The 27,018-nt window shown below is 54.0% G+C and overlaps 1 protein-coding gene across 4 annotated transcripts in view; it reads left to right on the top strand.

Moving 5' to 3' along the window:
• Positions 1–26,116, top strand: part of Hip1 (huntingtin interacting protein 1) — a 138,878-nt gene extending 112,762 nt beyond the window's left edge. For 2 of the 4 annotated variants that reach the window (XM_047533329.1, XM_047533328.1), the window contains exons 9-32: positions 306–363; positions 3,363–3,438; positions 3,548–3,688; positions 4,079–4,176; positions 4,872–4,944; positions 5,901–6,084; positions 6,541–6,629; positions 6,998–7,114; positions 7,980–8,081; positions 8,269–8,412; positions 8,809–8,944; positions 10,248–10,334; positions 10,506–10,613; positions 10,694–10,830; positions 14,341–14,451; positions 15,205–15,263; positions 15,560–15,653; positions 17,626–17,726; positions 17,993–18,098; positions 18,712–18,835; positions 19,224–19,285; positions 21,540–21,648; positions 22,307–22,388; positions 22,736–26,115. In XM_047533329.1, the coding sequence (XP_047389285.1) occupies positions 306–363; positions 3,363–3,438; positions 3,548–3,688; positions 4,079–4,176; positions 4,872–4,944; positions 5,901–6,084; positions 6,541–6,629; positions 6,998–7,114; positions 7,980–8,081; positions 8,269–8,412; positions 8,809–8,944; positions 10,248–10,334; positions 10,506–10,613; positions 10,694–10,830; positions 14,341–14,451; positions 15,205–15,263; positions 15,560–15,653; positions 17,626–17,726; positions 17,993–18,098; positions 18,712–18,835; positions 19,224–19,285; positions 21,540–21,648; positions 22,307–22,359 (2,369 nt within the window). In that variant the 3' untranslated portion in view covers positions 22,360–22,388; positions 22,736–26,115. Of the gene's footprint in view, positions 1–305; positions 364–3,362; positions 3,439–3,547; positions 3,689–4,078; positions 4,177–4,871; positions 4,945–5,900; positions 6,085–6,540; positions 6,630–6,997; positions 7,115–7,979; positions 8,082–8,268; positions 8,413–8,808; positions 8,945–10,247; positions 10,335–10,505; positions 10,614–10,693; positions 10,831–14,340; positions 14,452–15,204; positions 15,264–15,559; positions 15,654–17,625; positions 17,727–17,992; positions 18,099–18,711; positions 18,836–19,223; positions 19,286–21,539; positions 21,649–22,306; positions 22,389–22,735 lie in introns of all 4 variants that reach the window. The other 2 variants (XM_047533327.1, XM_047533326.1) reach the window with 2 other exon arrangements.
• Positions 26,117–27,018: the final 902 nt, after the last annotated feature.

Raw genomic sequence — 27,018 nt, 5'->3', positions numbered from 1 at the left:
CGGTGACCAAGCCCTGAAGCCTGAAGCATGCGCCACGCCAGGGAGGGGAAAGCCTGTCCCCAGGGTCTGCCCGGGCCATCCGGGCTCCTCAGGCAGCGCCATGGCTGTGGTCAGGGATTTGCCTCCACACACTGGGCAGAATGGTTCATCCTTCAGGAACGAACTGGAGTGGCAAGAGTGTCCCCACGCTCCTCAGGGCTCCCCTGGTCACAGGCCAGAAATGGCCCAGACCCCAGATGGCCAGTCCTCCCCCTAGAGCCCGCTCTGGCCTGCTGCCCCCTCATGCTCCTTCCGCTTTCTTCCAGGTCTCCCAGCTGACACCCTGCAGGGCCACCGAGACCGCTTCATGGAGCAGTTCACAAAGTAAGTGGCTCCGGGGCAGGAGGGCAGGAAAACCCTGACCCACCGTAGGACGGTCCAGGCAGGAGCACGTGCTCCGGGCAGCACGCCAGGGGCTGCGCCACCTGCGTTTAGGTGATGAGGTTCTGGACAGCAGCAAACCTCCCCACGACTGGAGGAGCTGCCGGGTCCCTAGTAAATCCCCTGGAAGGAGATCGCCTGCTCCACACCAGGACTTCATCTCTGTCCTGCCCCTAAGTCACCCGGTCTGACCCCTTCATGCAGACAGCTTCTGAATACTCGTATCTTAGATCTAAATTCTGACCTCACGTACTCAATCTGACATCTCTGTACCAGATTTAAATCTCAGAAAGAAAGAAAAAACAACAACTTCCCAGGCTTTTCTGTCTTGATAAAGGCTGCTGCCGTCCCTTTAGCCCCAAGATCTGGAGCTCGCGTGTCCTCACATAGCCCCACGTCCTGTCCACCGTCAGGCTCAGTCAGCGCGCTGCAGATGACTTCTTGCTTCCTTCACAAGTGCATCCTGCAGCCACCAGGCCTCCTGCCAGGACCCTCTGGCCTGACAGACTCCCTGGACCTCCACCCCCACCCTCTGTAACCCAGCCTCACTCAGCATGTCAAACCGAGATCTCTCGCTCAAGAGCTCTTAGTGGGTCTGCCTATGCTAGAGTACAGCCGAGCCCTTCTCTGTGGCCCGCAAGGCCGCGCATGACCGGGCACCGCCTACCCTCTTGGACCTTGTCCCCATTGCTCACAGAGCTTCAGCCTCTCTGAGTCTCCTTCCCACCTCAGGGCCTCTATGCTTGCTTCCTCTCCTTGCAGTCCTCCTGGTCATTTTTGGCCACCTCCTCAGAAAGGCCATCCCTGGCCCCTTGTTCGGCCAGGGTTTCCTCCCTGCATCCCGTTCCTCCAGCCACACCCCACCCCAGGTTCTCCCTCACCTGTTTGTTCTCCACGGGGTTCTCCATGTAGCTTTACTCCTGTGGACCCTCTGACCCAGTACTCTGTCCCAAGCACCTGACAGTAGACCCTCTGACCCAGTACTCTGTCCCCAGCACCTGACAGTGGACCCTCTGACCCAGTACTCTGCCCCCAGCACCTGACAAGTGCTGTTTCTCAGTCATCTTTTGCACTACTGCGACCCACAGACCTGAAGAGAACAAGTAGAGGAAAGAAAGTTTATCTGGAGGCTCAGTTTCAGAGGTCTCAGTCCAGACGGCCAGCTGCATTTGGGGGGGCCTGAGGTGAGGCAGACCATCATGGCGGAAGGGTGCAGTGGAGGAAAGCAGCTGGGGACGTGGCACCAGGAAGTAGAGAGCGAGAGAGAGAGAGAGCACCCCCCGCACTGCAGACTAGATACAAACCCCAAAGGCAGGCCCCCGGCGACCCAGCGCCTGCAGCCACCCAGCTCATTCCTATCAGAGCAGCCGCACTGGTGAGGTGACAGCTCTCAGGATCTGGTCACTTACCCAGAACCTTCTCGCATCGCCTCGCACTTGAGCTTTGGGGACACCTCACATCTAAACCGTAACAAGCATTTAGTGTTAGAAAAATTCTGGAATGAATTTGCCAGCTAAGAAGCCTGGTGCAGAGGAGAAGGAGCTTGTCTAGCTGAGGAGTGAGTGGCCTTGGTGCCTTTGGGGGTGGAAATTGGTGACCAGATGAGAGGTGGGGCTCACCCTGCAGTAATTAGGGGAGCGGGGAAGGGGTGCGGTGAGGGCGGGAGGACCGGCCTCGGGTTTCCCGCCCACTCTTCGTCTTTACCATGACTACCGCATCCCCACGCTGTGCTTTTCTTGCCGGCTCCCCAGGAGCAACCAAAGGCCAAGTGCAGGGCTGGACTCACCTCCCAGCTCCTGTTCCACTAGGGAACACTGAGGGCACGTTCTGTAATAAATGACTTGTGAAACCCTAGGGGGCAGGCACTGGGGCCGATTTCCTGGAATGTCAAATTCCGGTAGCTTGCAAAAGCAGTAGAGGCTGTTACTGTTGGCGGCAGCCCAGGAAGGCAGGGACGTGTGGCCAGCAGGCCCTACTTCCTTCCGCTTTCTTTGAGCTTATGAGAACATCTCCACACCTTCCCTCACCCACAGAGGCAGCAGCGACGTCACAGGGACAAACCTAAGCCCTAGGGTCTGAAAGGCTGTCTAGAGACCCCCAGGGCTTTAGTCCATGAGGCTGAGCCAGAGTTAATGTTGTGTGGCTGCCAGGTGGAGACCTGGGATCCATGATCCTCTTTCATCTCAGAATACAGCACTCTGAGTTGTCAGGTTTCTCAGTCTTCACTGTTTAGATTCAGAAGAGAGGTTTGAGAACAAGGAAAACGTGTTGGCTTCCCATCCAGGGCTGTGCTCAGTGGTCAGCGAGAGCTTAGCGGGTGCAAGGCCCCGTTACACTCCCAGCACCGCAGAAAATAGTTGTTCTGTTCACATTCATACTCTTCCAGATTAGGACTCTGTGTAGACAGATTATTCTTCTCAACAAGTCTTTCCTCCATGCCTGGGACTTTGGTATGTGCAGCTCAGTAAGGATCAGTCCCTGCCCTCTAAAAGCGTCTGGCCTAATAGGGAGACAATACTTAGCTCGAAAACGGGGTGCAGTCATTGAAAAGAGATCTGCCCTAGTAACGAAGCTCCTTTCCCTTTTCCAGTGGCTGGTCCATCTGTCCTCTGAGAAAATCAAATTCTTTGGTGTTACTCTTAGCCAGACCTTCCTAGGGAGATAAATCAGTAGCATTTATCCTAGGGGTGAAGAGCGATTCCTCTTCCACAGGATTTGTAGCAAGAATCACTCTTTCCTGGCCACCAGATAACTGAGGACCGGCTACAAATGACCCCTGTTCATAACATCATAATTGACTCCTGGCACCACAGAGACCATCTCCTTGACAGCCTGTGCATTTGGGCTGGGAAGGGGGTAGGGAAGCTGGGGGGTGCTGCCCTGTCCCCTCCCGGGGGCTGGCGAGGACACCCAGCACCCCTGAGGCCCTTCTCCGCCTCCAGGTTGAAAGATCTCTTCCACCGCTCCAGCAACCTCCAGTACTTCAAGCGGCTCATTCAGATCCCCCAGCTGCCAGAGGTGAGCACACCTATCCACACCCTAGGCACTGTGGGGTCCCGAGGTCCTGCCTGAGGATGGCAGGGCCTGTCAGTTGAGCCCAGGTCGAAGGCGTGTCTCCCCTCTTCAGAACCCACCCAACTTCCTGCGAGCCTCGGCCCTGTCAGAACACATCAGCCCCGTGGTGGTCATCCCCGCAGAGGCCTCATCCCCTGACAGCGAGCCCGTCCTGGAGAAGGATGACCTCATGGACATGGATGCCTCCCAGCAGGTAGGACCCTCAGGGGAGAAACTCAGCCCTTCCTGTTGCCCCCAAGTGCAGGGAAGGGGTGGGAGAGGCCACTGGCTCTCGCCACACTGCTTACTTTTGAGAGGGGGGGTCTCACTGTGATGCCCAGGCTGGCCTCCAACTGCTGGGCTCAAGCGATCCTCCTGCCTGGGCCTCCTGAGTAGCTGGGACTACAGGTAGAGGCTGCTGGGCCTGACGGTTCAGCCTTCTCAGAAGAGAAACAGGAGCCTCGCCTGCTCTGTGGTTCCTGGGGAGAGCCCAGAAGGGTCGGAACCACACCACGCGAGGGAACATTCCTGCAAGTAACCCATTTGACCCACACGCGGATTCTCTGAGTCTCTGACTTATTCCCCTCCCTTTTGGTCACCACAGAATTTATTTGACAACAAGTTCGATGACATCTTTGGCAGCTCATTCAGCAGCGACCCCTTCAATTTCAACAGCCAGAATGGCATGAACAAGGATGAGAAGTGAGTTCACGCTGCGTTCGGCTCATCACCCGGGGGCTAAGTTGAGCCAGGCTGTGGCTGCACCGCCTAAGCCAGGAGGGACTCTTCATCCTGAGGCCTCTTGGAGGAAGAGTGGCTTGACCTCCGAGTATCAGCCCCCTACCCAGGAGATCAAAGACTGTGCACCTGTGGGCTTCCCTGAGGCCCGGGTAACCGAGCACGGCTGTCCTTTGGTACCCAAGGGAGGGTGGTTCCAGGACCCTCCATGGGTACAAGGCCGACACATGCACAAGTCCCTGGTAAAGATCTGGTGGTCAGTGTTGCACAGAACCTCCGCACTTCCTCCCAGGCAGTGCAGATCCTCCGTAGGTGACTTAAAATGCCTGATACAGCACAAATGCTGGGGACATCGTTGTTACACCGTAGCGTCTAGGGAAGAATGAGAGGGGGAAACGTCTGTACCTGTTAGCACAGGTGCAGCTTTTTTCCTCAAATATTTCCAATCTGCAGTTGGTTTTATCCACAGGACGAACCCACGGGTGCAGAAGGTCAACTGTAGGAGGGACAGTGTCAAAGAATTGTCCCCAGATTAGCACCGTTTTAAACATCCCACTACCACCCCCCCCACCCCCCACCCCACCCCACCCCCCGGCACCAATCTCCCAGGTGCCTTTGGGAAAGAAAGGTGGAAGCACCTGGCCTCCTTCTCTCCCCAGGGATCACCTGATCGAGGCCCTGTACAGGGAGATCAGCGGGCTGAAGGCACAGCTGGAGAGCATGAAGCTGGAGGTAGGAACTGGGGTCTGATCAGGTGACGCCTTTCCACATTAAAGCGCGTCCCACGGACACAGTGGGACCCCATCCCAAGGCAGGTTAGTCAGTGGAAACGCCAAAGCCAAAAGCACCTGCTCCTCCCCTTGTCCAGCAGAATGCCTTTCCACGGCACGCGCCCTTAGGACAGATGTTCAGCCGGGCACCAGGGTCCCTGGGAGACGCAGCGGTAGCCAGTCACCCCCTGGCTAGGAGGCTGTGATGAAGAAGACCAGTTCTTCTCACATGGCCATGACGAGCTTGGCTGGGGACCCTTGGTGTCTGTTTGCATTCCTGCCCTCCAGAGCCAGGGCTGGTGGGAGGCCTGAAGCACGGTTCAGGCCCAGCACCTTCCTCCTTACAGCTTGAACAGTGCTGCCCCCGGCCACTCTACTAGGACCAGATTCCCCTGCCATTAGCTGTTGGGTTTATGGTGACCAGAAGGCTCGACTTTCTTGCGACCTTGGGAGCCAGCTGCTTAGGGAAACCGAGGCATCTGGGGTCCTCCCTCCATACCCTCGAGCACACCCTGTGGACACCAAAGCTGTAGATGCTCAGATCCCTCATATCAAGCAGTGTCGCATTGACATAGGACACGGACATCCTCCCTGCCTTTAAATCATTTATCACTTATGATACAGCAGGCATGCTTTGCAAAGGTTGTTAGACTGCCTTGTTTAGGGAATGACGACAAGAGAGCAAAGCCAGTTCGTGTGCGGTGCAGACGCTGGGCCTGTACCGTGCCCCAAGCCTCCCACCAGCCCTGTGAGACCCAGGTCTTTAAAACCTCTTCCCTCTGTGGCTGGTTGGATCAGTGGGCAAGGATCCCGCCATGCGGAGGCCCCCCAGGTTTGGTCTAAGCTGGAAACTCTGCTCTGCACTCCCGGCCTGTGGCAGCGTGGTGACCAGACGGCTCACGCGGGCCCCTCCCGCAGAGCCAGCGGGCCATGCTGCAGCTGAAGGGCCGAGTCAGTGAGCTGGAGGCGGAGTTGGCCGAGCAGCAGCACCTGGGGCGGCAGGCAGCCGATGACTGTGAGTTCCTGCGGGCGGAGCTGGATGAGCTCAGGAAGCAGCGAGAGGACACGGAGAAGGCCCAGCGGAGCCTGACAGAGATCGAGAGTGAGCTGCGGTCCAGGCAGGGCCTGGGGGCCGGGTGGGGAGCACAGGTCCCAGCTCCTCTGGAGCACTGTCATCCAGCAGGAGCAGAGCCCCATGTGAGGCACCTCTGGGTCCACAGAGTCAGGGAGTGCGGAGGATGACGATGGGGCACCCGCCCCGGGAGGGGGCACTTCCCTAGAGGGGAAGCAGGACAGAGGCCCAAGACGAAAAGTCAGCACCAAAGCCGGGAACCCTGGAGATTGAATCCCACAGATGGAAATGCCCAGGAGGCGTGAATTCTTTTTTTTTTTTTTAAAGATGACTTTCCAAAGAAGTTGCTCTAAGTAGGATTTTTAAGGGAAAGGAAGGCGGGTGCTCCTGGAATAAAAAGCTTCTTGGGGCCCCCGCTTCTTACTGGAAGGAGGGCAGAGGGTCCCAGCCAGGGCAGATGCCTCACCCCAGCCCTTGACCCTGCAGGGAAGGCCCAGGCCAACGAGCAGCGGTACAGCAAGTTGAAGGAGAAGTACAGTGAGCTGGTCCAGAACCACGCCGCCCTGCTGCGGAAGGTAGGCCTCCGCCACCCCCAGCCGCAGACCCCGCCACAGGGCGAGAGCTACCTGGGTCTCCGGCTCCTCCAGGCCCAGAGCCCCCACTTCTGCGGAACCCCAGCCCCTCAAGGCCCCTTGCCTTCCATACCTTGAGCTCCATCTTGGCTGCCAGCCCCACGTAGAATTGCCCATTTTTTAATTTTTGTAAACATTTGAGAGGCAGAATCTGAAGGTCGCAGTTTGAGTCTGACTTCCTTCCGGCCGGGAAAGGGACTCCCACGTCCGTTCCCAGCCACTCACAGTCTGGATGGGATCATGGGTTCTGGATGGAAGATGTCCTGTAGGCCCAGGAGATGCCAGCTGGAGACACTGTTCTTCCCTTACAGAATGCAGAGGTGACCAAACAGGTGTCTGTGGCCAGACAAGCCCAGGTGGATTTGGAACGAGAGAAAAAGGAACTAGAAGGTTCCATTGAGCGTGTGAGCAACCAGGCCCAGCAGAAGGTGCATGAGGGAGAAATGCCTGGCGGGAAGGATGGTTAGGAGGGCTGTGGGAGGGGAGGCCACGAGCCGGCCACAGATCAGAGCTCTGTCAGCTGCTCCATGGCCGTTCTGGGGTCCTTTGAAGGGTCACTGTCAACAGCACACACGTGGTTTAGGAACAGGAAGTAACGAAGGGACTTGGACCCAAGTCCAGTGGGGTTTATCAGCAGTAGTGTTCCAGGGAGAGTCCTAGGGAGGGGAGTCGAGAGACGGGTGCACACTTACAGACTTAGTCAAGAGAACACCATTGTTGGGGGATCGACAGGCAGGTCTGAAGCCTGGCAGCAGAGTAGGAGGTCAGGTGGGCGAAACCGGACGCTGCTTTGAGGAACCTGCGCACTCAGAACCCAGAGCAAAAGGATACGTCACCTAGAGGACTTTCACCAAGCAATGCCCTCGCTATCTGACGCCTTTGGGGAGCTTCTCTTCTTTTTAGATAATTTTTTGAAAAGTTAGCGTGAATTTCTACTAAAGGGTGCAACACACTCTTTAAAAAACACCTTAGAAAAAAATTCCAGGAAAGGGATCGTTGCCATGGCGAGAGGCCGTGGCCAGCTGTCTAGCAGGTGTTTCTAAGTTCTGGTTGTACTGTACTCGGTGTTGCTGGGTGCAAGCGTGACGTTTAGAAAATGCCCCCAGGAGTCCTCCCTTGACACTCCCCTAGCCAGAAGGGGTACTGTCTCCAGTGCCGCCTCCCCCAACCCCTCCCCCACGCTTTCATCTTACAGTAGAGTCACCATCTGGCCTTGGCGGCTTGGGGACTTCATTTGTTTATTCCTTCCATCGGTCACCCAGCCCAGGGTCCTCCTGTTTGCTTCTCTTTCAGACTCAAGAGCAGCAGGAAATTCTTGAGAGTTTGAGGCAAGAACTTGCCACCAGCAGACGGGAGCTGCAGCTCCTGCACAGCAGCCTGGAAGCCTCTGCCCAGGTGGGCCCCAGCGTCCTGCCCAAGGCCACACTGACCGCTGTGATGGGCGTGAACTCAGGGATAGCGAGCAGGGGATGGAGAGGCCTCGCTTCCTGCGGCTTGGGGGCCGGGAGGCGGGTTAGGCGCTGGGGACAGGGGACAGTTTAATTCTCCCAATGTCTCCCTCCTGCCGCGGTCACCACTGCAGTCAGAAGCAAAATGGACGACGCAGATCGCTGAGCTGGAGCAGGAGCGGGGCAGCTTGGCCAGTGCGGCGGCTCTTCGGGAAGAGGAATTACTAACCCTGCGAGAACAGTTGGAAGGCACCCAGCTCAAACTGGCCAGTGCACAGGCACGTCGTGGACACCCACTGGGGCTGAGCAACTGCAGGCTCACACCACAGGCCTCCGAGTGTCCGGGGAGGCCGGGACGGTTCTGAGGCGTTGGTAGGCACAGCGCCTGGTGCCAGCCAGAGAGCAAGCACAGAGCACCCTGTCACATGAGAAGGGAAGGCCGGGGCCTTCTCCCCCAGGAGTGGAAAGAGGGTCTCCGCGACCCCCCAGCAGCCTCCTGTGGCCACTGCATACACCTCTGGCCACTGCTCAAGCGTTCTCTGTGTTGAGCTGACAGGCCTGGACCCCATTAGTGACAGCCCGACCTAAGACGCCGGGAATCCCACCAAGTCCAGGTGGATGTTATTCGGGCTCTGGGGGCATGGCTGACTCTCACTTCCCTGGGCCGTTTGTAGGAATCTATGAACCAACTCGCCAAGGACCAGCAGAAAATGCTCCTAGCAGGGTCCAGGAAGGCTGCCGAGCTTGTGATCCAGGAGGCCCTGAGCCAGCTGGAGGAGCCCGCTCTCATCAGCTGCGCTGGAGCCGCAGGTACGTACGCCTGCCCTGCCCGCAGCTGCTACCTGTTGGCACTGAGTCCCGCGTGCTTCTCAGCCCAGCTGCACGTCGGTCTCTGGGGGATGCCCAGGCCCTACCCAGGTCAGTTAAATCAGAAGTTCTGGGCACAGGGCATGGGCAGTAGTCAGTGGGTCACTCGGAGAGCAGAACCCTGAAACCATCAGGGTTGTTTTGGGGGTTAGGGGCAGGCAGAGTTCCAGGGATAGAACCCAGGGGCACTGAACCACGTCCCCTGCCCTTTTTTATATTTTATTTTGAGACAGGGTCTCACTGAGTTGCTTAGGGCCTTGCTAAGTTGCAGAGGTTGGCTTTGAACTCGCAATCCTCCTGCCTCAGCCTCCTGAGCCACGGTGTGTGCCACCACACCCGGCATTCAGGGTTATTTTTGCTTGAAGGCAAAAAAGTAGGCGCAGCAGCCCCATGTCTCTCTAAAGAGAAAGCTGCTCACTACCTTCAAGGCTAGGTTCGGAGTGGGGACGCATGAAGCATGCAGTGGCAGAAGCAATACAAACCCCAGCCAGCCACACGGTGGTGCCCACCTAAGATCCCAGGAGCTCAGAGAGCTGAGGCAGAAGGATCCCAAGTTCAAAGCCAGGGTCAGCAACTTAGCAAGATCCTGTCTCAAAGTAAAACAATATAAAAAGGGCTGGGGATGTGACTCAGTGGTTAAGCACCTCTGGTTTCAATCCCTGCTACCAAAAAGATAAATAAAAATTAAAATCTAGCATGGGGGCAGGAATGAGTGGAGTCCACTGCACAGGGAGGTGAGTTCCGACTACATGCAAGTGCAGCAGTGTACCAAGTCCCAGGAGACCTCCCCTGGAGGTGCTTAGTAGATGGGAGAGTCCCCAGGCACAGGTCTCCTCAGCTCTGTGGCCAGAGGCGCAGCCGTGGGAATGACCGTGGGGTGCAGAGCAGAAAGACAGACAAGCCTGAGAGCCAAGGTCAGGCTCAAGAGCAGGCAGACACCAAGGTCCTTGAAAGACCTTGCAGGAAAGCCCAGATTTCAGATGATGGACCATGAAGAGGAGAGGCGGAAGCCAGGCTGGCAGTGCGGTGCCCTGGTTCTTGGCTGAGGGACCAGACAGGTCCAGAAGCATAGCTCTTGAAGCACAGTAGGAGGGTCACATAGGTCAGCAAAACCAGCAGAGCTAACCGTCTTCCTTCCCGTTCCTGGGCAGCTGCTCAGGGCTGGCTGGGTTGTCCAGCGGCACTCACAGGCAGGACAAAGCGGCCATGGGAACGCCCGCTCAGACCACTGTCTTCCCTCTCGTAGATCACCTTCTTGCCAAGGTCAAGTCCGTTTTCAGCTGCATCGAGCAACTGGACAAGAGCCGGAGCCAGTATCTGGCCTGCCCAGAAGGTAAGCAGGCCAAAGGATGGAATCTGTCCCTAGTGGCAGCCAGGCTGGGTTCAGAGTGGTCAAACGTGGTGCCCAGGGTAGGCGTGTGTGTGACTCGGAAAGCAGGGAGGGAGAGGGTCTGAAAGGGACACCCTGGACCCGCCTGAGGGACCTTCCTTCTCACCCCGACAGACATCAGTGGGCTTCTGCACTCAGTGACCCTGCTGGCCCACTTGACCAGCGAGACCCTTGCCCACGGGAGCACCACCAGCCTCCGGGCCCCGCCAGAGCCCGCTGACTGTGAGTACCAGGGTGGAGGGGCCTCCCCTGGAAGAGGGCCAGCAGGGGCTGGTACACGTCACCATCCCTTGCCTCTCCAGCTCTCACCGAGGCCTGTAAGCAGTTCGGCAGGGAAGCCCTCACCTATCTGGCCTCCCTGGAGGACGAGGAGACCCTGGAGAAAGCAGACAGCACGGCCATGAGGAGCTGCCTCAGCAAAATCAAGGCCATCGGCGAGGTACCTTCAGCCTTGCTCTTGTGGAGAGCAATTGTCACTCGTAGGTGATGTCCCAGCCCGTTCTTTCTGCACTTACGAGTCAAGGCTGGAAAGCCGACCTCCCGAAGCACTTCCCAGCCTTGTTGAGCTCACTGGCTGCTAACTGAGAAGGCGCTGTCACCGTCACCGTGCTAGACAGTATCGCAGAAGGATAAGCAGTTTCCCTGTCTCTAAGGACCGTTATCTGGTTGGGCAGGTAACACCTAAAATGGAGATAAGAGCATATTTATTCGTTCAATAAAGATGGAGTGACTGAGTCCCACATACCAGGAACTGGGTTAGGTGGACTTACGTAGGGGCAAAAACACAGGAACTCTATGGGAGAGGAAAGTAAGACAAGCATCTGTTTCTGTACAGTGTGGTAAGAGCTAACAGACATCTATTTTAAGAGTACACGTAAGGTAGCATTTAATTAATTCCTAAAATGTGCAGTAAGTTCAGGGAAAGAACGGGTCAGGGCCACACTCAGTTCCCCTCATTTAGACTCATTTTTCTGCTTTTGTAACCGGAGGTGGAACCCAGGGGGGCTTTACCACTGAGCTACATCTTCAGCTCTTTTTTTTTTTTTATTTTGAGGTAGGGTCTCCCTAAGTTGCTGAGGCTGGCTGTGAACCTGTGATCTGGTGGGCTGGGGATATGGCTCAGTTGGTAGAGTGCTTGCCTCGCATGTACAAGGCTCTAGGTTCAATCCCCCGCACCACAAAAAAAAAAAAAAAAAAAAAAAAAAAAATGGGGACCGTGAACCTGTGATCCTCCTGCCTCAGCCTCCTGAGTCGCTGGGATCAGGTGTGGCCACCACACCTGGCTTTTGTCTTTGTTCCGGGTGGAACTCAGGGCCTCGCACATGCTAGGCAAGCACTCCACCACTGACCACACCCACTGCCCTCCATTGGGACTTTATAAACCAGTTTGATCAGTTTCCTGGCCTCTTTCTTCTGCTCTCTTCCAAAAACAGTTTTGATGCTATCTCTTGGTGGATAACAAAAATCAAAGCATGCAGCCTGGCACACGAGGGCCTTCACCTCCGGCCTTCAGCTCACCTTGCTGGGCACTTCCCTGCTCCCTGTCCTATCCCAGCCTCAGCATATCTGGCAGGTGGTCACGGCCTAGGGGTGTCCCGTGGCTTGAATGCACATGTGGAGAGAGCAGAACAGATGACAGATGTGACGGGGAAGGTACACACTGAGAGAAGTGGGCGTAGGACGCAGAGCCCTGGGCTGCGCGGGGTGGGGACCTGCTGGCTTCTTTCCCCCAGGACGGCTTCAGCATTATTATCATTTGATTTCAGTGTCATTAAGCGGTGGGAAGGGGTGGCATAGTCAGCATTGGCACAGTCTGCTGGAGACAGAACGCCCTCCTCAGTATATTGCTCAACCGGGTAAACTGAGGACTGAGTAGATACGGAGGAGCCCATGAGGAGATGAAATTAAACTAATGGAAGCAAAGCTAAGTGCGAGAGAAAGGTCACAGATTGTCTTCCTTTCTGGCAACAGATTGACCGAGTATTCAGAGAATCTTTCCCAGCACATGGAAAGTGCTGGATAAAACTTTAAAAAAGGGGGGGGTTTGTTTTTTGTTTTTTTTTTTTTTAATTGAGTGACCAACTGGCTAAAAGCCAAGGAAATTCCGAGGATTGGAAACCAAAGATTGCTGGAGTCGTCATTTGTCCTACAGATTTTACCCATCTCTGGTGACCCAGGGCTTGGATGAACCCCACATATACAGGAGAATAAGAAACAAAACCCCTAGAACTAAGGAGGATAAAAGATTGAGATGGAATTCTGCCTCCCAGAGAAGGTACCTTGAACAGTAGGGGAATCCTCTAGGCACGAAGTAATGTACCTTACTTCAAAAAGCAAGACAGTGAACCCACCCTGTGGAAGAGACTTATCTCTTCCTTGGTTCTGGAAGAAGAAAACAGGTCCCTAGAGAAATTTTAGCCCCAAACTACTATGAATACAAGGTCCAATCTTCATACTACCTATGTGATCTGGAAAACCCTAAGCAGAAAATGAAAGTTGTCAGGTTGTAAAAGGCCCAGGTACCTGGCATAAGATTCTAGCTGCCTCTCGAGGAATATTCTTTGAATTTAGACCTCAAAGGAGATCCACAGATTTCCAAGGAATGTAAGTTCACAGTAAATATGTTTGACACATTTAAAGAACTTTTTAAAAAGGTAGTAAACATGACAGAGGAATAAAATATTTTCAAAAGTAATAAGGACTATTTGGAAAAGAACCATAGAACCTGTAGAAATTACAAATATAATTATTGCAAGTGATAACTTAGTATCCAATTTCAGCAGTTGATTAAACAAAACTGAAGAGAGGATTAGTGAACTGGATGATGGAAGTGAAGGAATTTCAGTGTGGCAGTGGTTTTATGAATTGGAATGTAATAATTAAGAGAGAATAGAATGTCTGATCAGCTTTCTAGAGGAAAATAATAGAAAAAATAATAGGCCGTGTCCTCATCTTCCTCCCTAAATAATATATTGTTAGTTATAGACCTTACATGAATTAAATCATAACTGGGCATGATGACATAGGCCCATAATCCCAGCTACTTGGGAGGCTGAGGCAGGAGGACTGCAAGTTCAAGGCCAGCCTCAGCAACTTAGCAAAACCCTGTCTCAAAATAAAAAAATAAGGGCTGGGTAAAGCACCCCTGGTTTAAGCCCTAATACAACAACAACAAAAGATAAGACCATCACCCTCCTGAACTCTATTGATCTTGGAGTGAAGGGTAGGGAGGAATGGAGAAGATAGAACCCAGGCAGCATAAGAAGATTTCAAAGGTAATGCACTTCTTAAGTCCTTAAATTGGGTGGTGGGTCACATGAGTCCTTATTCTTTAAGAAGTGTATTAACTAATACATGAAATTGTAAAAAAGTTGTACTGATTAATGGAATACCAAATGTTTCTGTAGATATGTACATGGCGTAGTGTTTAAGAGTCTATTCTTTAAACATTTTATACTGTAGTCTGTGTCACACACAATGTTCTAAAAAGTCATGGGCTTTGCAGCGGTCAGAAATAAGTTCAAACCCCTGTGCTGCCCTGTATTAGTGTAACTGTGGTCCGACGTTTCCCGGGTCTGAACGTGGGCTCCCACGTGCAGCAGGAGGGGGAACTACCTCCCTCAGTGGCTATGGAAGCAGAGTCAAGCAAGGGGTGGGCTCGCTGTAAGATGCCTACGTAAAAATACTCCACGCTGCAGATACAGTTGCTAGTGTGCACTATGAGCTTAGAGCCGAGCGGCTGCCACCGCATGAGCTTGTGGCTTCCCAGAAGGAGGGGTTCATGAGTGAGGGGAGAAGAGGGACAGAGCATGAGGTTCCAGATGGAGCCCACAGCAGACCTCTCCACGACTTGTCGAAAGTGCTAGGTGGTGGGTCCTCCTACTCTTGCTGTCTCAGAAGGTCTACAGAGCAGAGGTCGAATAGTCATTCACTGTGATGCCATTCACAGGCGCTGCTGCCCAGGGGCCTGGATATCAAACAGGAGGAGCTGGGGGACCTGGTGGACAAGGAGATGGCCGCCACTTCGGCCGCCATTGAAGCTGCCACGGCCCGGATAGAGGTAGGAGGTGCCTGCAGGATCTTCTAAACAACACCTTTGCAGCTGCTTCTGGGCAACTTGCCCCTTAGACGTGTCTTGGTCATTCACGAAGGCTACAAAGGCCCGTATAAAAGAAACCAAAACCCAAACTCACTGCATCTGTGCGGGGCAGGAAACGAGAGGTCGTCACTTAAGGAAGGTGAGCAGATTCCTCAAGGGTCAGGTGCTTTGGTGTCAGAACATCCAGGGTTCAAGTGCTAGGCTGCTGCTTATTAGGTTGCATGACTTGTAAGTCAGAGTTACCCAGCCCAGACTCAGCCCCCTTTTCTGCAGGATGACAGTAATAAGGACACCCACCCCAGGGACGTTAAATGGCAGCCCTCAAGGGTATCAAACCTCTCACAACAAGCTGAGTGGGCGCCATTGCAGAGGTCACATATTGCCCCTTTGATGGGAGACCCAAGCCACCTGCCCTGGTGGAAGCACCTGCCTCCAGGACCTGGGGCAGTAGCCAGTTCTGTGCACATCAGCCTGGGTGCCCGAAGGTCAGGGTCTTGCTGATCCCAGAGTGCTCTGCAGCTGCGCTCCCACCCCGACCCCCAGCAGATGAGAGGGCTGGACACATTGCCCAAACTCTGCAAGGACACCTGGGGACATCTAGACCCGGGATTCTCAGCTACCTCCGCATGTTGGGCCAGGCGTGGAAGGGCATCGGTGGCTTCTCAGTACTCGGATTGAGATGGCCCATCTAGAAACCAGGCTTCTCTTTAACAGGAAATGCTCAGCAAATCTCGAGCAGGGGACACAGGAGTGAAGTTGGAGGTGAATGAAAGGTCAGTCTGAGCCTCGTGGTGGTGCCCAGGTGAGCAGGACCCATCCTCCCGGTGCTGGGGATCTGGAGTGGACCTGGGCTGCTGCTGCAGTCTGGGGCAGATGGACCCCAGGAGCGAAGGTCCACAGCCAGGTCTGCTGGGTCACCAGCATCCGTGGAGTTTGCGGCGATCCCCAGGCCTTCCCTGCTTCTCCTCCCCCTCCACGTCTGCCGTGGCTTAGGCGGAAGGAAGAGGAGCGCCTCCTGGTCTCTGTGTCTTGACATTTTTGTCATTGTTCGTTTTCCTCTTTTTAACAGGATCCTTGGTTCCTGCACCAGCCTGATGCAGGCTATCCAGGTCCTGATTGTGGCCTCAAAGGACCTCCAGAGGGAGATTGTGGAGAGTGGCAGGGTGAGCAGGGCTTTGTGCCGAGGGGCAGGCAGTCCAGGCCTGGACTATGGCTTCCCGACTTTGGGCCCAGGGACAGGCGACCCAGGCCTGACCATGGCTCCCCCCATTCCCTGGAGTCAGCTGCTCTGCAGGCCTGTCCTGTGTCCACCGCAGTCGTGTTTGTCCTGGACGTGAGCAGGTGCTGGGGAAAGAAGCAGAGCCCTGCCAACTCAGAAAAGGGCAGCCAGCCACAGCTTCCGGCTCCAGCTCACAAACCCCAGGTGGACTGGCTGTGGAAACCCTGTTTCCGTGGCAAGTCCAGGTCCTCTGGGGAGGAAGTGGGGAGTCTGGGTGAATCCCACGAGCAGACCTGTGCAGTCACCCCTCGGTGTCCGTGGGGTGTCAGGACCCGACACAGAGCCTCAGATGCTGGTTCTGCACGGTGGCACGGGGTGGCTGGGTGTCTGCACCCCCTCCTGCACCTCTCGGTGACTTAGGATGCCTGCTGCAGTGCAGGTGCTGTGGTGACAGTCGTCATACCGTGCTGTCCAGGGAATGATAACAGAAAAATCTCCATGTTCAGGACAGATGCAGTTTTTTGGTTTTTTAAAACTCTTTTCCATCTGTGGTTGGCTGCATCCACATACCGAGGGCCGCCACGCTCGCTGTGCACAGGGGGCCGCGGGCTCTGCATCCAGCAGCAGAGTTGGCCCGTGCTTGCTCCTGCCAGCCTCGGGTCCACACGTCCCTTAGGTTCCATCTCCCTCCTCGCTGGTTCTGGCGTCAGCTCATGGGCCCTCATGTGCTTGCCCGGCTACAGCTTGGAAGCAGAGCTCTGTCCGGTTGTGCAGAGCCCAGACCTGGTCCCAGAGAGGAAGCAGCCTGTCTGCTCCAGAGGTGCTGCTCCCAGCCCTGGGCGGGGTTGCCTTCTGTTCCTACAGTAGAAAGATGGTGTGAGCCAAGAGCGTCCGCAGACTCAGACACTCCCCAGGCATAAAAGCCATTTTGAAATTCAAGCGGAGATAATTTTCTAAAATCATTCACTGTATTCCCTCCTCTCTTGGCAAATCATGGAGCGCCTTTAGACTCCCCTTAGACCATATCTCACGCCATTACTCATGTAATGTACAGTCATCCCTCAGTGTCCACAGCAAATTGCTTCCAGTCGCCCACTGACACAAAATCCACAGAAGCTCCAGTTGCGTGTAAGATGGCACAGTGTTTGCACATGACCCGTGCACATCTCCCATGTACTTTTTTTGAGGGGTTGCTGGGGATTGAACCCACAGGCACTTTACCACTGAGCCACACCCTCAGCCCTTTTTATTTCTTATTTTGAGACAGGGTCTCATTAAGTTGCTTAGAGCCTCAATAAGTTGCTGAGGCTGGACTCAAACTTGTGATCCTCCTACCTCTGCCTCCTGAGCCACTGGGATTACAGACATGTGCCACCAAGCCCAGGTTCCCATATACTTCAGATCATCTCTAGACTACTTCTATATTACTGATATAATACCTGATTTGATATAATGCATTATAATTATGATTAGGCTATAATGTAATAATACTGATAATACCAATATTACGCCTGATTTGATATCATGTAAATGCTAGGAGATAATGACAAGGAAAAGTCTGCACATGCTCAGTCAGATGCAGTTTTTTTTTTATCCCAATATTTTCAATCCCCAGCTGGTTGAATCTGTAGCTGTGGAGTCCTCCCTGGGACTCCTCAGATACTGAGGGCCGACTACAGAAACAGTGAAGGTAACAGAAACGTCACAGGCCTTGGTGTCGGATTTATTTCCACTTATTTCCTGTGTGACCTTGGGAAGAACATTTTTGCATCTTCGTTTTCTTATCCATAGAAGGGAATAAAAATGCTTGCTTCTCTGAGTTACAGCGAAGACTCAATGGGACATTACAGATAAAAGCCCCTGGCACTTTTATAAGCACTCTAAAAATGGCGCTGTTAATATTTCTTCTTCCATAGGGTACCGCTTCTCCTAAAGAATTTTATGCCAAGAACTCTCGGTGGACAGAGGGACTCATCTCAGCCTCCAAAGCCGTGGGCTGGGGAGCCACCATCATGGTGTAAGTGTGTGGGGCCAGGCTCCTTCCCGACCCCCACTCCATGGATCCACCTCAGGGAATGGCGAAAGAAGAGAAAAAGATGTGTCTGTCCCCTAATGAACTGCTGGTAAAGGAAGCCAGGAGGACTAAAGGTCTGAAAGGGAGCGGGAGTCTCCTGGTGGACCCAGGTGCAGGGGAGGCAGAAGCCGTCTAGTCAGGGGCAGGGCTGGGCTGGTGGATGCCGAGGCTTTGGCCGCGTGCGACCCTGTCCATCGTCCTGCCTTCAGGGACGCTGCTGACCTGGTGGTGCAAGGCAGAGGGAAGTTCGAGGAGCTTATGGTGTGTTCACACGAAATTGCTGCTAGCACGGCCCAGCTTGTGGCTGCCTCCAAGGTAGGACCCGTGCTGGCTCTGTGCCTAGACATGGGACGGACCCCAGGGACAGATGGGTTATACCTTACAGTCGGTTGGGTCCCAAACAAAAATTCTGCCTCTCAAGGTCTCGTGCCCCACCCACCCTTCTGAAGGCCCACGGTCCAGCAAGGGGTCCTTTCAGCTGGCCACAGGCTCTCTTGCCATCTGTCAAGGGGCCTTCGACTTTTTCTTTTTGTTTTTTGTACCAGAGATTGAACTCAGGGGCACTCAACCACTGAGCCACATCCCCAACCCTGTTTTGACAGGGTCTCCCTGAGTTGTTCAGGGCCTTACTAAGTTACTGAGGCTGGCTTCGAACCCCCAGTCCTCCTGCTTCAGTCTCCTGAGCTGCTGGAATGACGGGCGTGCGCTACTGTGCCTGGCCCCAAATTGTTGTTCACGACTAGAACAATTGATGCAAATGAGCGAAAAGCTAGAGTTTGGCCAGTAAGCCAGGAATAATGGTTCAGACTGGAGAGGTGACAGGAGCCAGCTGACGGGTGACAACAGAAGGTCTCGAACCCTCAGACCCGCTGATCCAGCCCTGCTGCTCCTGGGTGGCATGACCTGACTCTGCCTTGTCCGTCTGCAGGTGAAAGCTGATAAGGACAGCCCCAACCTTGCCCAGCTGCAGCAGGCCTCTCGGGGGGTGAACCAGGCCACGGCGGGGGTCGTGGCCTCCACGATTTCAGGCAAATCGCAGATCGAGGACACAGGTAGTCGATCTCTGCATCCTCCCATCCCAGCCCCCCACAATTCTGCTTTAAGCTCTGTTATTTTCCATCTCTGCGCGCGCATCCGGCCTTCCCACCAGGTGGGGCGCCACCTACGCGTGCTGCTTATGTTGCTGCAGCGACAGGCTCTCAGGTGGATTTCCCATTCGGTCATTTCTCTGCAGTCAGAGTCTGGTCACCCCTGGAGAGGCCAGACCCCGGCTGCCCCATGATCTCTCCATCCTTCCTGCCCCTTAATCCCTTCGTCACTTTCACACAAGTCTTGGCCAGTGGCGAGCCCAGCATTTCAGCTGCCCACTGGTGTTGCCACCTCTCCGGTGACCATCGTCCAGGGACACGATGTGTTAAGTCCTTATTTCTGTCCTTGCAGACAACATGGACTTCTCCAGCATGACACTGACCCAGATCAAACGCCAGGAGATGGATTCCCAGGTGAGAGGGCTGTTGTCAGCTCTGCGTCCAGATGTGTGTGGTGTCTGGACACCAGCCCCAAATACCATGCCCAGGAAGGAAAACCAAGAGAGAAACGGGCTGGGTGGGCGTGGACACGGGTGCACGGTGGGCCCAAGACTGGAAATGAATGGCCCTGGAAGAAGCTGGAGCTGGGGAGTAGTGGTTAGTAGATTCCAGAATTTTAACTCTTGGTGACCAGGGACCTCAGGGCAGTCCACAAACTGTTATTTAATGGTCTTACTTTACACAGTTCTTCCAAAACCTTCTGATACAGGGCAGGGGTGTGACTCGGCAGAGTGCTTCCCTAACAAGCACAAGGCACTGGGCTCGATTCTCAGCACCACAAAAAAAAATAAATAAAAAAGATATGGTGTTCATCTGCTTCTAAAAATTATTTTAAAAAAGAACTTCTGAAACAAATTGTAAATAACCTTTAGTTTTTAAAAAAAAAATCGATTCACTGTAACTTCGTCAAAGGCGATGATGTCGTTTCATTCCGGGGTTCAGTAAAGTTAGGTAGCACAGTGGGGCCCTGGAAAAAAACCCGACATCCTTCCACCAGTCTTGGGGTGAAATCCACAGCGGGATTATTAAAGTACTGCAGGTGGATCACTCAGCATCTTACAGAACCAAGTTGCCATGTAAATACTAAAAGACTCTTGCTTAGTGGTTTCATTCCATCCCTCTTGGCTCTAAATACCATCTTTTTTTTTCTTTTGTACCAGGAATTGAACCCAAGAGCACTTAACCACTGAGCCACATCCCCAGCCCTTTTTATTTTTTATTTAGAGACAGAGTCTTGCTAAGTTGCTCAAGGCCTCACTAAGTTGCTGAGGCTGGCTTTGAACCCGAGATCTTCCTCTTGAGCCACTGGGATTACAGGCATGCACCACCATGCCTGGGTAAACACCATCTAAATGCTGATAAACACCACATTCTCCTCAGCTTGGGTCTTCTCTGTGTTCTTTGGTTCCTGCTTGGTTCCACTTGATGCCCAATAAGTATCTCAAACAGAACCTGCAAAACGGGATCTGCCCTCGCTTTCTCCATCTCGGGGAATGCACTGCCACTACCACCCGGGTGCCGGTCCCCAAGCGCAGGCCTCATCCACGGTTCCACTCTTCCCCTGACCCTCTGCCTCCCAGCCAGCAAGTCCCGTGACTCTGAGTCTCGAGAACATAGCCTTCCCCTTCCAGTGTCACCCCTCCCTCCCTCGCCTCGGCCCCCATTGTCTCCCTGCTGAAGTGCAGCAGGAGCGACTGGCCGTGACATCTGTGTGTCATCAGGGCAGGGCCAGGTGCGGGGACTGAGGCAGCCCAGCTGCGAGTGGAGAGCTGGGTGTCTCCATCCTTCTGTGGATGTTTTACACTGACTGTGAGCGATTTTAATTTAAAAGCAAGAAAGGAACCACGTGGCTGGGGCCAGCGTGCTTCTACTCTGGACCTTCCACTGGCTGTTTGGTCTCCATGTGACATTTTAAAAACATAAAGGACACATGTCACCCCCCCTGCTAGAACCTTCCAGTGGCTTTGCTTCACACTAGGATAATATCCTGGCCTGTCTCTCAACCACCTCATGACCCTCTTCCTCTCTCGTGACCCACGGGGGGCTCTTTCCTTTCTCCTGACACTTCAAGCTCTTTCCTACCTCTAGACCTTTGCTCTTCCTTCTGCCTGGAATATTCCTCCCTATGTCTCTGAACAGCTGGGCTTTTGCTGTGTTGGTTCCAGCTTGAAAGTGGCCTCCTGAGAGTAGCCTTTGCTGACCAACCTTAGTCTTCATCACGTCGTCCTGTGCTTTCTGGTGCAGCCTGATCTTGACTCGTTCATCTGTTTACTTCTTCCTCCACACAGTCAGTGGCCCGTCACCGTCTCCAGACCTCACCGCAGTGTCCGGGGCACACGATGGGTGGTCAGCAGATATTCCTTGAATTAAGAAATAAATGAGAAGGTTAGGAAGGGCAGTGTAGAGAACTGTTTTCCCACAGTGACTTATCAGAGGAACCAAAGATGGGCCTGCCTCCCATTCAGGCACCTGGTTGGTTTCTAGTAGAGGGTCTCAGTGGGCCCCTGGGCAGAAGGATGAAGGAGAGACTAGGGAAAGTCGAGCAGAGCCGAGGTTGAGACCTGGGTGAGCCGTGGGAACGAAGAGGACCAGAAGGAAGAGGAACAGGGCTCCGTCCAGATCAGGCAGTCTTGGGACCTGAAGCAAACCCCGCTTCCTTTCCTGGCAGGTCAGGGTGCTGGAGCTGGAAAACGAACTCCAGAAGGAGCGGCAGAAGCTGGGCGAGCTTCGGAAGAAGCACTACGAGCTGGCTGGTGTCGCCGAGGGCTGGGAAGAAGGTGAGCCAGGGACGCCAGGCCTCCTGCTCCCCTCTGTGACAGGAGCCCTGGGGTCCTGGCTTCCTCGCTGTCCTGAGCCTGTTGCCCCCTGTAGACACCTAGAGTCTAAAGCCAGGGTGGACTAGTGAACGGAAGGCTCCCTCAGCCAGGAGCTCCGCGCCTTCTCCCCACACCTTCCCAGGCCACTCGCCTGGTTGGACCCTGGGTGCTTCATCTCCTCCCCACACCGAGGCGATAGTGGACCGAAGAAAGACCAGATGCAACAAGTGACCTGCGTGGTTCTGGCTGTCCACAGCCAGACAGGCCACACGGCCCAGAGACAGGCTCAGGAGGAGAAACGGGGTGGAATGGGGTCATACTTGGCAGCGCAGAGACCCCCCGCCAGCCGGTGTCTCTGCTGCTTCTCCACACGGCCAGAGTGGCCGACCCGATCTCACCCAGGCTGCTGATGCCTGGCAGACTTGACTGACGCTGGGGACCATCCATACGTACCCCCTGGTGTTTCCTAGACGCTGAGCTGGGGGAGTAGGTGGTGGCCCCGTGGTTATGGCTTCATGTGGTTTTAGAGCCCAACATGGTGGCAGTTTGGGTTGTTCCGTGCATGCATGCACGTGTGCATACGTGAAGTGCCATGTGACAACTTTTCACTGTCTTTTAGGAACAGAAGCATCTCCACCTACACTGCAAGAAGCGATCCCCGAGAAGGAGTAGAGCCAAGCCAGCGCCCCAGACGTCAGAGTGTAAGTGCCCGTCACCCATCTGCTGGTGATGTGATCCTGGGAGTCCAGGGCAGCCGCACCTTCCCACTGACCAGAACTGGGCCCTGCATGACCCTTCAGAGACTCCCTCCTCAGAGACTCCCCAGTGGAACCCAGGACCTGTTGTCTCTCCCACCCGCTTGGTATCCAGGCTGGCCCGAGCTGTCCATGAGCAAGCCCAGGTCCAAAGAGGAGGGGGACAGGGCCACTCAAGGGGGAGGACACCAGCCAGGCCTGCCCACTGCTTCACCTCCGTAGCAGCTGGTGTCCTCCTTAGAGGGCTTGGAGAGGGAAGAGCTTACGCATCTCCTTTTCTTTTTCCTTCTCAGTCTTTTCCGTTTCATCCTTTGCACAAACTCGCGAGCATCCAAGGGCCGGTGGATTCCAAACCAGGGCGCTGCCTGAGTCAGCGGCGGGTCAGCGGAGTGTCCTGGCTGAGGTGGCCCCGGCACTGCTCCCCGTCTTGGGCAGCTCCACGGATTCCCACTGCTGCTTATGGTGGTCGCTGGGTCTTTTGGTTTTATATTTTGAAAGTTTCACTCACTTAGCCGCCTCTTCCAAAGGACACACACACCCTGGAGCTCTGAGCCATCGGCCCCTCGCCCCAGCCGCCTCGGCCCTGGTGCCGCTCAGGCTTCGCCTTGGTGCTCCAGCTCAGCCTCCTCGCTGAGTGTCCCGCTGAGCGAGTGCCGGTCAGCAGAGGCCACTCACCAGGGGCGGGCGACAGCTCTCCTCAGGAGGCAGAAGCAGAGCGAGTGCCTTTCCTTCCTAACGCTGGAGGCCAGCCGAGCGCCTCTGTCCACCTTCACAAGCAAGAGGGCTCTGGGGGCCGCCTTCCCAGGGGCTCCTGACCAGGCTCACACACCTGACCACAAGCTTGAACAGAGCTGGCGTGAGCAGCAACACTGCTTCCCTAGAGAGCATGGCCCGTGCCGTGGCAGGCCACCTCCCGTGAGACCAGGCAGGGCCCTGAGAGGGAGTGTGTGAGGGTTTCCAGTTCCTTCCTCCGCCACCTGCCTTGGCATCCTCTTGAACCTGAAGAAGACAGTTCCATGTGCTACCTGATTGACAGATCCGGAAGATCAGACCCACTCGCTCCCATCAGGAAAGAGCCCTTCTTATTTATTACTAACCTCCTTTAAGCAGCAGTCAACAAAGAGACGCTTGGAGCAGTCGCGATTGCAGGTGTGGCCGAGGCAGGCTTGGACTGCTGCCTCAGACACCTGTCTTCAGGGATCACCCACAGAGGCAAGGGGCCATCCCGGGCTGTTCCCGGCTTGGGTCCCAAAGCAAGCAGATTGCTCAGAGCGTTTGGAGCGGGGAAGACGAGAAAGGGGGGACCCCTGGCTCTGACCCCTTCAGCCACACGTCCCAGCTCTCGTACCCTGAGGATAGGACCCGGACAGAGGCGCAGCCACCTGAGATGGGCAGCCTGACAGCACTTTCCCACTCCCAGTGAACCCCAGCATTAAGTGGCCTTCCGACCTTGGGAAAGAGTGTCTTCCTTCTTTATCTGTAGCAGCTCACAGATGGTAGCCAGCAAGCGCTTCCTCAGACTTGCCCCAAGGAACGTCGGGAAGTTTGGCTACAAAGACGGGTTGTGAGACTTCTGTTTGATCACTGTGAATCAACCCCCTTCTCCTTCCCCACCCACCCCTGGGCCCTCTCCTTGCATTTTCTAAATGGGACGCTCCAAACACTGTCCCCCAGGAACTCCAATTAGCATTCCCAGGCGTGCGACCTCCGTGCTGGGCTAAGGAGGTGTCCGTGGTGGCAGCAGGCAGTCTTGGTTCTCAGTGCCTCTCTGCCTAGCGTTTCTCCATTCCAAGGCTCAGAAGGAGCCCCATGTAGCACCCCTGGCCCACCTGTGCCAGGTAAGCTGATGGGTTAAGCGTTCTCAGTGTGGGTCAGCTTTTCCAGAGGTGGTAGTGGAGTCGTCCCTTCTGTGGTCTACGCCATTCACACCTGCGTGTTCCAAATTAATCTGTTCCAATATGTACAGAGCATATTGGAGCAGATTAGAATTTCCTACACTCCCTCTGAAGCCAGTAATTTTTAAAACACCCCTGAGCTCAACCCAGGTAATAAAACAGTCAAGAAGGCACTGGAACCAGAGCACAGGCTAGCTCAGTGTCACCTGAGTGTCACTACCTGTCAGATATAGCTTGATTCCTTTCATAACAGCTCAGATCAGAAACTGTGCCATCCTCCAGCCCAAATCAGTTTGTCTTGCTCTTCTAAAAATGAACGTGTGGGAGTGGGTAGGAAATACCATGAATGAAAACAAGAATCACATCTCAGAGCGAGAAACGAGCCTTGCACCCTGTTGAACCTGAACCATCTTAGTGACTGCAGTATCACGGGTGAGTGCAGAGTCCCCACAAGGCGGGCAGCTGCACAGTAATGGCTTAGGATGAGACAGAGGTTGACACACACCTGCACCTGTATCTAATTTTGCAATACAGTGCTCTAATACCTTTAGAGTAAGGATATTTGTGTACATAATAAGCAAAAAAAAAAAAAAAAAAAAAAAAATAGAAAAGGCCTGCCTTTGTGGGATTATTTTACATCTAAGCACAGAGTTTAAGTTAGGTAATAATGTAGATGATGTGCTGATTCTGCTGCCCACAGAGGTACCTCTAGGATCCCACCTGAATACAAGCCCTTAACCCAGTGACTGGAAGAACCAAGCACTGTCCAGAGCATCCTCTCTTAGAATTATTTCAGCTACCAAATCAGACACCGAGATTTATACCGGGTAATCTGGGGCTCACAAGTACATGTCATTTCGGTCAGGCTGGTTTGCTTTGGCCTCTTGGCCCTGAGGATGGGTGGGTTCTCAACTGGCACCTGAGAAGTTCTCACTTCCCTGTCGGCTCCTTAGTGTAGAGGGGTCTCCTGGTTTTTAATAGCTGGTAAATGTCCTGCTAACTGCCACCTTTCTACGACTCTGGAAATCCTGCCAAGGAAAGCCTTCTCAACATGGGCCTTCCAACCAGAGTGGCTTTGCCTTCTCTCCGCCATCTTGGTCCTGCAGAGACTGGACTGCCCGTAGCATAGGAAACCACCACCATGGAGCCTGCCAGCCGTCAATGCAGCAAACCAGTCAGCCTTTGGCTGCTCCCTTCCTTCATCTCCCAGGACCAGTAACACACCGTGGTGGCACTGCCTCTCATGCCACCAGGAGCCAAAGCAATGGGAAATAATGGGTTAGATGCCATTGGATCCAATTCTGAGAGTAGATCTTTCCAGACATGTCTTTCAGGTGACCCTCAACTACCTCAGGTTTGAAAGCCCTAAAGCTGATTACCACTCACAGGGACAAACCGAGGGGGTTTGGTTAAATCTTGGTGATAACACAAATGTCTCAAACTTATAACAAACTTACATTTAGGTTTGCAGGGATGGGGTTGGGTCTGGTTTTCTTCCGTTTTTAACCTCTTCCCCAGTTCTCCATTAAAATAGTCCCTATAAATTTCATTTTTCACTGAGTGCCTACCTTCCCAGGGCAGGTAGCCACTGGCTTTGGTTTCCTTCCAACAATACTTTTATTATGGTATTAAGAACTTTCTTTGTATAATACATTGCATCTGTGTTTTCAATTTTTCAAATAAATATTTCAGCCTGGCAATGGAGAATAGTAGTGATAACTGACCAGTGGCCCCGAGGTCTGGGCTCAGTGAAAAGCCTGTCCTGAGGTCTGTGGAATCCACTTAGCCCTGCGCCTTTGGGAATATAGCTTCTAATCATGTGTTTCAACTTAATAAACACGTTCCATCCTCTCTGTACATGACCCTGTGGGAGTATACAAACAGGGCCAAAGTGGTCCTCACAGTAATTTAGAAGACCAGGTCTCAGCATCAGATCTGAAGACTCAGACTTTGGCTACTCAGTCTCCAACCTAGAGATGCAAATATAACCTGCTCCTAACGATTGCATGCGACTGCCAGCCACAGTGGCACACACCAGTACTCCCAGCAGCTCAGGAGGCTGAGGCAGGAGGATCAGGAGTTCAAAGCCAGCTTAGCAATTCAGCATGGCCTTAAGCAACTCTGAGACCGTGGCTCTAAATAAAATATAAAAAGAAAAGAATGGATATAGCTGGGTGTTGTGGCACACACAATCCCAGCTACACGGGAGGCTGAGGCATGAGGATTGTGAGTTCAATACCAGCCTTGGGAAGTTAGTGAGACTCTGTCTCAAAATGGAAAGGTCTGGCTGGGCATGGTGTGGTATAATCCCAGTGGCCCACGAGGCCGAGGCAAGGAGGATCACAAGTTCAAAGCCAGCCTCAACAACTAGCAAGACCTGTCTCAAAATTTTAAAAAATTAAAAGGGCTGGGGATGAGGCTCGTGGTTAAGAACTTTTGAGTTCAATCCCTGGTACAAAAGGAAAGAAAAGGGCTGGGGATGTAGCTCAGTGGTAAAGAGTGCCCCCTGGTTCAGTCCCCAGCACCAAAAAGTAAAAAAAGATAGGATGTGACTAATTCAACTTAGGGACAGAAACTGCCAATTGAGAAGGGACAGTGAGCAAGCCAGTCACAGCCACCAGAAGACCGGCAGAGGAGCTAACAGTGGGGCTAGTAGTTGATGGTGACCTTTCCACACTGGA

The sequence above is a fragment of the Sciurus carolinensis genome, chromosome 18, assembly GCF_902686445.1.
Source record: "Sciurus carolinensis chromosome 18, mSciCar1.2, whole genome shotgun sequence".
Lineage (NCBI taxonomy): Eukaryota > Metazoa > Chordata > Mammalia > Rodentia > Sciuridae > Sciurus > Sciurus carolinensis.
This window is presented reverse-complemented; position numbering and strand designations above follow the sequence as displayed.